Below are 10,013 nucleotides of genomic sequence, written 5' to 3'. Positions count from 1 at the left end.
TCAGAAATCTGCCTGCCTCTGCCTCCCAAGTGCTGGGATTAAAGGCGTGCGCCACCACTGCCAGGCCATTTGTTCTTTTTTTGTATGTGTCGTATGTATATGTTTCTGTGTGTGCAGGTACACATGTTCCTGTGAGCACGTGCGTGCGTACACATGCTTGCATGTGCATGCATGTGTATATGTGTGTGTGTGCATGTGTATGTGCGTGTGCGTGTGTATGTGTGTGTGTGTGTATGTGTGTGTATGTGTGTATAGGCCCAAACACAACCTCAGATATTATTCTTCAGAAGCCATCTACCTTACGTTTTGAGACAGTTTCTCCCTGGGATCTGAGCTCACCCATCAGGTGAGGCTGTCTGGTCAGCAAGCCCCAGGGATCTACCTGCTTCTGCCTCCCTAGCTCTGACATTGCAAGCGTGTACTATCATGCCTGGCTATTTTTTTTCCTTGAGTCCTGGAGACCGAAATGATGTCATCTGTTTGCAAGACAAAAAACATTTTACCAACTGTCTCCTTAGCTGCTCTCCTAGCTGACTTCAAAGACAGTATCTCACTATATAATTTGGGCTGTTCTCAGATCCACCATCCTCCTGCCTCTGCCTCTTTGCTGGTGTGCCCTATCACCACGCCTGGTTTGGCTTTCCCTGGCAGATCAGTGTCTTAGTTCTTTTTTTTTCCCCCTGTTACTGTGATAGACAACACTGACAAAAACAACTTAAAGGAAAAATGGTTCATTCTGGCTCACCATTCGGGCAAGGGCATTGCTGTAGCAGGAGCCTGAAGTAGCTGATCACATCCCATCTACAATCAGGCGGCAGAAGGTGATAAATGCGTGCTGCGTTTAGCTTGCTCTCTCCGTTTTATACAGTCCAGGATCCACACCAGGTCCTGCCCACAGTTCTGATGAGTCTTCCCATATCAATTCATTTATGGTCGTTGCCCACGGGCATGCCCAGAAGCCTATCTCTCATGTGCTTCTGGATCCTTCCAACTTGACCACACTCAGCGTCTGCACTGACGCTGTAGCGCTGTAGAGGGACAACATGACAAAGACATGACAGTGAGTGGCAAGTCAGGGTGGCACAGACCTATAACCCCAGACACTCAAAAAGCTGAGGTGAGGGGACTGAGGAGACGTAAGGGCCGTGCTGGGATACAGAACAAGTCCAAGGCCAATTTAAAGAGACCCTGTCTTAAACCTTTAAATAAATGAATGAATGAATAAATGAATGAATGAATGAATAAATAAATAAGCAAATAAATAAATAAGGCTTGGGGATAGAGCTCAGTTGTGGATAACTTTTCTAGCTGGTTGAGGTTCTAGGTTCAATCCTCAGTACCTGACACGGTTGGAAAGTTGGGGTGAACAGAAGATCAGCAGGGCATGTATTCGAACTGTATTTATTTATTTCTTTATTATATGTTGCTATCTTCAGACACACCAGAAGAGCACATCAGATCTCATTACAGATGGTTGTGAGCCACCATGTGGTTGCTGGGATTTGAACTCAGGACCTTCGGAAGAGCAGTCAGTGCTCTTATCCACTGAGCCATCTCACCAGCCCCTCCAGCCCCCTTTCAAATCTCAGTCTTGCTATGTAACACATGCCTGAGCTTGGGAAACTGTCTGAGCTCCGGGAAGACCGCACAAGGACTGTCATGAGGAAATGCTTCGGCTCTCTATGTTAATTGGTGAGAGCGGGTCCCCACCACAAGGGAAGCCAGAGCTGGCAAGGAACGAGCCCGGTCACCAGCAAACCTGGAATGAGCCATGGGCTCTGGAGTAACTGTCCCAGTGAGAAGTCAGAAGCCTCAGATTTAGACCCTGATCCAAGAGACAAAAACTTCTCATCTGAAACCCATCATGGTGGCTAGGCCAGTTTTTTTTGGGAGGGAAGACACACACTTGGCTTAGACAGTTGTTTTTGACTCTGTTGGAAGGAAGGTGGGTAGTTCTAGACACTCTCATTGTCCCAGAGAGGGTCCGGGCCTTGCAGGGCCCATGAGGTGATGAAGAATGTCCACACATCCAGCAGGAGTTGCCCACCCAGATGGAACCACACGGCACAGCTCAGGCCAAGCTGCCAGCATGGCGGGCCACAGATATACTCCTCGTTTCTGCCTAACCTCCGGACTAAACAACCTCCTAGGGGAGACCTGCCATCACGGAGCCTCCAACAGATGCTCAGAGCTCCCTCCCCTCCCCCACCCATCTTCTGGGTAACAGTTGGTGGTTAGCAGAGGGTGAAAGAGGACCAAGCGCCATCTTCTCGCTTCTCCATCAGCTTCACCAATGAGATGGGGAGCACTACTTCTCTCTAGGATGCTGCATGGTCCAAGACAGGCTGGGGAAGGTGCCCCTGTGCCGGGAAGGCAGTCAGGTGTGTGTGCGGGGGTGGGGTGTCCCTGTTTATAAGTCCGTCTAGTACAGAGAGGAGGGTATTTTCTCATAATGACAAAGGTAAACCATACACAAATACTGGATGTGGTGGCTCACGCCTGTAAATCTCAGCACTTTGTGGGCTGAGGCAGGAGAATTGCCCTGAGTCTGACACTATCATGGTTTACATAGTAAGTTCCAGGGCAGTCTGGACTACAGAGTTGAATACTCAAAAACAAAAAAAAAACAAACCAAAACAGTAAACGACAAAAACCTCATAAATTACTCCCAATGTGGTGGTACCCTAGTCTTTGTACCTGGAGTCTAAGATGCAAGAACTGCCATGAGATCTGGGCCAGCACATGCTCATGGTTTTGGCTCTGTCTCCGCTCTGGGCCAGGTCAGCTACTGAGTCTCATCAGCACAGGCTGCCGGAGCCTTTGAGGCCACAGCAGTACCTCTACATAGAAAGCTGAAGTGAGGACCAGACAAAGCCTTTGCCGAGTGCCAGTCTGTAAAATATTCTTAGGCGCTCAGCCCCTAGCTCATGCATTTTAATTACTTTGAGGTTATATGCATTAAAGGCCAGAAGAGGCCAGATAGGTGGTCTTGGGCTAGGGGAATGTACTGCCAATGGCTATAAATTTCTCTAGGGAATGATGGACATTTCCTTTTATGTGCATGCATGAGCACACGTGTGTGTGTATGTGCGTGTGCATGTGTGCACGCACACATTGGGGTGAGGTACAGGTACATGTATACTCACAGAGGCTAGAGGACGATGGTGGGGTGCCCTGTTCTGTTACCCTCTGCCTTCCTCCCACGAGATGCATCTCTCACTGAACCTAGAACAAGGCTGGGAGCGAGCAAGGGACAGAGCTCTGTCTAATCCCCTCGGAGAGAGATGGGGCTACAGGCATGTGGTTACATCTGGCCTTTTTTATGTGGGTACTGGGATTCGAACCAGCGTACTTGTAGTTGTGATTAAATATTCTTACCCACTGAGCCACCTCTCTAACTCCATAACGGGCATTGTCTAGAATTAGATAGTGAAAGTCCTTAAATCTTCCAGAGATGAGCTGGTGGCTTAGGAGTTGCATTTCAAGTTTTAAAATGTATATACATTTAACTCTGATGATTAAATAAATCAATATTGTCGTTATGTGGAGCAGCTCCTAAAAGTTACAGTTGAGAGTTATTGTATAAAATAACAGTTGAGAGTTATTTATTCATTTGGCAGTGTTGGGGATCGAACCTAGAGCCTTTGGTGCCTGTAAGGCAAGTTCTACCACTGAGCTACACTCTTGAGTCCTTTTGGGTAAAATGTAGAAACTCATAAAGGGGCTGGAGAGGTGGCTTCGCAGTTAAAAGCACCGGCTGCTCTTCCAGAGGACCCAGGTTCTGTCCCCAGCATCCATATGGTGGCTCCCAACTGTCTGTAACTTCAGTCTCAGGGAACCCAACACCCTCTCCTAGTCTTCCCTGGTATTTCTTTTTCTTTCTTTCTTTCTTTTTTTTTTTAAAAGATTTATTTATTATTATAAATGAGTACACAGAAGAGGGTATCAGATTTTATTATGGGTGGTTGCGAGCCACCATGTGGTTGCTGGGATTTGAACTCAGGACCTTCGGAAGAGCGGTCAGTGCTCTTACCCGCTGAGCCATCTCACCAGCCCTCCCTGGTATTTCTTCCACGTGGTGCACAGACATACACGCAGGCAAAACATCCATACACATGAAAACAGGAGAGCACAGAGGAACAGTGTGGAGACAAGGAAGGAAGCAGCCAGCGTAGACCAGCACGGTGGGTGCCATGTCCGCATTCAGAGCTTATGTTCATAGCCACCACACTGAAAAGAAAGACAGAAGGAGATGCCGAGGGGGATTAAGTCAAGACAAAGGATTGCTACAGAAACACTGCACGCTTGGCTGCTAAGCCAGGTCCCCCAGAGCCAGAATCGAGCCTGAAACATTCCTGCAAAGAAAGGAAGAGATACCCAGAGGAAGCCATGTAGGCATGATGGGAACATCCCTACTGACCATGAAGAGGCTAAAACAGACCAGGCAAGGTACCAGGAAACTGTGCGTGTGTGTGTGTGTGCATGTGCATGTGTATGTGTGTGTGTGTGTGTACTCAGTCTGATAATGTATACATCTGACTATTTATCAAGTTTTATAAAAAAATTTTCATTTAAAATAGTAAATAAAAGGTCATATATAAATAAAATTTCCTGCCAGGCTGTGGTGGCGCACACCTTTAATCCCAGCACTTGGGAGGCAGAGGCAGGTGGATTTCTGAGTTCGAGGCCAGCCTGGTCTACAGAGCAAGTTCCAGGACAGCCAGGGCTACACAGAGAAACCCTGTCTCCAAAAACAAACAAACCCAAAACTCGAAAGTTCCTCCACTGCCTTGAAGTTTACCTGAGCAGGCTGTGCCTCCACTCAGGCTTTTCACGGCCCTCTCAGTCGGTCCACCAATGACAGGGAGCATTCCCTAGGTATGAACCAGACACCGGTATCGTTTATGAACAAGCCTTTGGCTCCGTGATCATGCCCAATGTCATAGCTAAGGGAACTGCAACTCCATTGAGAAGCCTTCCCAGGCAGGGTGTGATGGCATGCACTCGGGAGGCAGAGGCAGGTGGATCTCTTAGAGTTTTAGGACAGCCTGGTCTACATAGTTCCAGGATAGCCAGGCCTGCATTAGTGAGACTCTGTCAAGATGACGGCTTCCGAGATCAAAGCTAGTAAAAACTAGTAAAAGCAGGGCTGCGAGCTACGCATCCCTGCCTTGCACCTGAGCTTCATCTTAGAGCTACATCCAACACTTTACTATGTGAGGGGTACAGCCTTCTCACCCCCATTAAACTGGGGTATCCGTACACAAGCAATCCATCCAGTTACTGCTGCTCCTCAGCATCCTGGAGAATACAAATGCCAATTCCATTTGCTTTCTTACAGAAAACCTCCACGTGGAGGGATTAAGTAGAAACATCTAATCAAAATCCGATGCTGTAAAGATATCTCAAGCATGAAAATCAGCCAGTCTTGTTTGTGCTTGTGTGCCACACTCCAGCAGAACTGTCCACTGCCAACCTTTGCTACCAGGGCCAGCTGCCTGACACTGTACCCTTATTTGAAAGCTTGGGCCCTTGGCTTCCCCAGTTGGAGTAGGAAAGGCCTCCAGCAGAGGGGACTCTTTTGAGGTAGCTGCAGCCTTCCAACTGTTAGGCACAGCACAGTAACAGCTGGGAGCTGTTCTGTCTCTCAGAGACCACCGGTCATGACTAATTGGGTAGGATTCACCTCTCAGCTTTATTGGTGTCAAAATGGACAAACTGTATGCACTTAAGGTATTACATGTGCACACAGACACACAAACACACATACACCACACACAGACACACAGACACACACACATACCACACACAGAGGCACATAGACACACACACACACACACACAGGTACACAGACACTCACAGACACACACACACAGACATACACACACATACCACACCACACACACACAGGTACACAGACACTCACAGACACACACACACACACACACACACACAGACACGCACACAGAGTGAAATTATTACCCTAGTCAAGCTAGGTAACACAGGCATTGACTCGTCATTCCTTTTTCCCTAGTAAGTACTATCTTAGCAAATTTTAATTATTCAGTATACTCAGCATATTTAACCCTCACCATACTCAAAAAGAAAAAAAAGAAAAGAAAAGAAAAAGAAAAAGAAAAAAGGAGATGAATGATTTTCAGTATTCCATGGAAAAAAGGGTAGATTTTAAAGTATTTTAGGGCCAGCCAAGTAGGCGATGGTGCTTGCTGCCAAACCTGAATCTCTGAGTTCAATCCCCAGAACCCACATGGTGGAAGGGGAAACTCAACTCAATTGCTGCTGGTTGTCCTCTGACCTCCCATGCTCCAGGTGGTACACATGCACCCGACACAGAACCAATGTAAAACAAAGAGCAGTGTAGCATGTCTCTGTTTTTGTGCTGTTAATATGTAGCGATCTGGTGAGAAATGCAAAGAAGGAGACATACCTAAATGGATGGACACTATTTCTGCAGGAGCATGATTTTGAGTTCTTAAAAACCCCTGGCTTGCCAGGCGGTGGTGGCGCACGCCTTTAATCCCAGCACTTGGGAGGCAGAGGCAGGCGGATTTTTGAGTTCGAGGCCAGCCTGGTCTACAGAGTGAGTTCCAGGTCAGCCAGGGCTACATAGAGAAACCCTATCTCGAAAAATCAAACCAACCCAACCAACCAAACAACCAACCAAACAAAACCCCTTGCTTGTTATCCGTGGACATTAAAATGAGCACCATGCTTTGTTTTTTAGAACTGAGAGTCTTCATACCATATCTTAAGCTAGACAGGCGAGGGCAAACAGAAACCAGGATGAAGGTCACACTCCTGAAAAGATGGCCTCTCCCCAGGTCTGCTGATTGCTTCCCGGAAGTACATGGCTTCCACCTCCAGCTGAGAGTCCAGGAAGTGCTTCCGGAATAATGCTCTGCTGGAAACTTTATGTTTGGGCTTACGGCTTTACCTGGGCTCATGGATCCTTCTAGAAACTACACTCTAGTTGGGGGGTCAGTCTTCAGTATCAAGGTATTGAGCTCTTTAGCTGGTGAGGAGACAATGGTGCTGCAGAGACTCTGGCCTCTTCTGAACTTTAACCTTCCTCTAGGATCAGGAGACCCCGCTTCTGAGGACAGAAGACCCCTGGGAAAACAGCGAAGCCAGCACCTCTCCACTATGGGACAGAACTGCCAGCGAGGACAGGTAACAGCCTCCCCCACCCCCATTCCCCAGGATCCCACATGTCCCAGGCTGGCCTCAACCTCCACGTAGCCAGGGAGGACCTAGAAATCCTGAGGCTCCTCTTTCCACCTAGCAAGTGTTGGGAAGACAGGCATACCCTACCATATCCAGTCTACATGGTGCTGGGGATTGAGCCCAGGGTCTCTTGTGTGCTAGGCAAGCCTTCTATTATGTGGATCTGAGTCCACCTGGCATGTTAGTCTTTCAGGAAGCCAACGCACTCCATCCTCTTTCACCAATACCTGGCATGGCCCAGATATCATATGCCCAGTTTTCCCCAGCCTCTGAGAGGGTCCTACATACTATGCCTGACTCCGCCTCCTCCCTCAGGGTGTTGCCTGAGGTCCAGCTCAGACCTAAGACATCGCAAGAACATCACAGGGTGGGCCAGAGCCTTCCATCTGGCCTCTGGCTCTCAGTACGCGTTAATTTCTCAATCAGATCTGTGGTTTTCTACCCAAGGGGAGCCTTCCAACCTCTTGGCTAGTCGCTTCTCTCCTAAAACTATACTACACAGTCCTGCGCATGGACTATAAGCAAGAATCTGGGCTTGGCTCTCTAGAGGAAGCCCCTTGGGCTGAGTTCCCCCAAAGGCTTTGCCCAGTCCGACATTGAAGAATGTCTTCCTGAACTCTGGCGCAGACCTCAGAAAATGTGGCTAGCACAGATTGTGTTCCTGTGAATAGCTGGCTCATTCGAAACCCATCTTGCTGCACACGGGCCCCAGGAGGGAGGATCATAGTTGTTTCTTTTAAGGGGTGGGGGAACTCATGTGCCTCATGGGTGTAAACTCAAGGACAGAAGCGGGTCTGGCACTTGTTACATGCTCCGAGGGCCAGGACTCCTCAGAGCTATAGGAGTAACGAATGGGGTGATCGGCCCTAGGGGTCATGTTTATTCTAAGTAGCCTTAAGAATCAGGGAGAACAGGGGGCTGGAGAGATGGCTCAGAGCATAAGAGCACTGACTGCTCTCCCAGAGGTCCTGAGTTCAATTTCCAGCAACCACATGGTGGCTCACAACCATCTGTAATGGGATCCAATGCCCTCTTCTGGTATATCTGAGGACAGCTATAGGGTACTCATACATAAAATAAATCTTTTTTGTTTTGTTTTTTGTTTTTTTTTTGTTTTATTTTTATTTTTATTTTTGTTGTTGTTTTGAGTTGTTTTTTTGTTTGTTTGTTTGTTTTGTTTTTGGTTTTTCGAGACAGGGTTTCTCTGAGTAGCCCTGGTTGTCCTGGAACTCACTTTGTAGACCAGGCTGGCCTCGAACTCAGAAATCTGCCTGCCTCTGCCTCCCAAGTGCTGGGATTGATTAAAGGCGTGCGCCACCACTGCCTGGCCCCATAAAATAAATCTTAAAAAAAAAAAAAAAGATTCAGGGAGAGCAAGCTTAGGGTGCTGATCTGGACAGAGATGAGAGGTTTGGGCATGGAGGGGCCCAAAAAGTGCCTTCACCCTGGAGTGGTAGTGTAAATATCACCTTTTATCCACTCTGAGAGAGCCTTTGAAAAGTCTGGCCCAGATGGCGTTTTCCTTCCCTCAGAGCCTTCCAGAACATTGAGTTTTTGTATTCTTCCTCGAATTTACTCCCTCTTTGAGACAAGTTCTCACCATAATAGCTTAGGCTGGCCTTGAACCCCCAGTCTCCTGTCTCCACCGTCCTGAGCAGTAGAATTACCACAGTAAGCTCATGGGATGCTGGGGATCGAACCCTGAGCTTCACGAATGCTGAGCAAGCACCCTATCAATGGAGCCACACTGCAGCTCCTCCTCCTCCCTGTTTCAAACCCCTGGGCAGAAGCTCTCCACCTCGTTTTCGATTGCCAACCCTAAAGCCCATGTGTGGGTTACGGTGGAACGCGCTAGTCACAAAGGACATCAATATGAGGAGCCCCTGTGGCCTCCGGACCTCTGAAGCCACCCCATCCCCCACGCAGCCTTCTCCTCTATTCCTCAGCCAGTGTGGAAAAAATAGTGTCTCCTGCTCTGGGGAAGGAAGAGAGTTTCCAAACCACGAGGTTTATTTGGGATGTCCCTGCCCCCTTCCCGTGCCCTGTCTGGCTTGGCCAGCCCCAGGCAGAATGCCACCAAGAGTTTGTAAAGCAGTCCAGGCCTGCCCCGGCGAGGTGGCACAAAGCAGCCAGTGTCACAGGCACCATGTGGTATTCAGGAGGCTTGCACACTGGTCTGGAATGCAGCGCCAACCCATGGGTCTAGCCGTGGTCTCTGCGGTACTTGGGAGTCCAGAGAGACATGTGGGCTCCGGGGTTCTCAGATTCAAGATTGAGAACCAGGCATTAGAAGTTGGCACATGGGGGCTGGAGAGATGGCTCAGCAGGTAAGAGCACCGACTGCTCTTCTGAAAGTCATGAGTTCAAATCCCAGCAATCACATGGTGGCTCACAGCTATCTGTAATGAGATCTGACGCCCTCTTCTGCTGCGTCTGAAGACAGTTACAGTGTATTCACATATAATAAATAAATAAATCTTAAAAAATAAAATAAAATAAAATAAAATAAAATGTGTGTTGCTCAACTAGCTCACTTAAAAAAAAAAAAAAAAGTTGGCACGTCCCCCAGGCAGCCCAAGGGAAGCTCAGTTTTTATGAGCCTCTGTTAGTTGATGAGCTACACTGAGCCTGTTCCCACTGTACACGCAGTCCCAACTGGTCTCTGCGTTTGTGGTATCCTGTATCCTTGGATTCCTCCAGTAGTGCCACGGACCGGGATTTCTCGCGGGGTCCCTGTTCCGCGGGACACGGGATTCTGGCCAGGTGGG

At 48.3% G+C, this 10,013-nt stretch overlaps 1 protein-coding gene across 2 annotated transcripts in view; it reads left to right on the top strand.

The window, feature by feature from the left end:
* Nucleotides 1–10,013, top strand: part of Hk1 (hexokinase 1) — a 106,143-nt gene that overhangs the window by 12,326 nt on the left and 83,804 nt on the right. The window contains exons 1-2 of one of the 2 annotated variants that reach the window (XM_031348720.1): nucleotides 2,356–2,381; nucleotides 7,097–7,191. In XM_031348720.1, the coding sequence (XP_031204580.1) occupies nucleotides 7,165–7,191 (27 nt within the window). In that variant the 5' untranslated portion in view covers nucleotides 2,356–2,381; nucleotides 7,097–7,164. Of the gene's footprint in view, nucleotides 1–2,355; nucleotides 2,382–7,096; nucleotides 7,192–10,013 lie in introns of those variants that run through there. The other variant, XM_031348721.1, reaches the window with a different exon arrangement.

Source organism: Mastomys coucha, unplaced genomic scaffold, assembly GCF_008632895.1.
Source record: "Mastomys coucha isolate ucsf_1 unplaced genomic scaffold, UCSF_Mcou_1 pScaffold3, whole genome shotgun sequence".
Classification (NCBI taxonomy): Eukaryota; Metazoa; Chordata; class Mammalia; order Rodentia; family Muridae; genus Mastomys; species Mastomys coucha.
The sequence above is the reverse complement of the archived record's forward strand: the minus strand, read 5'-3'. Positions and strand labels throughout refer to the sequence as shown.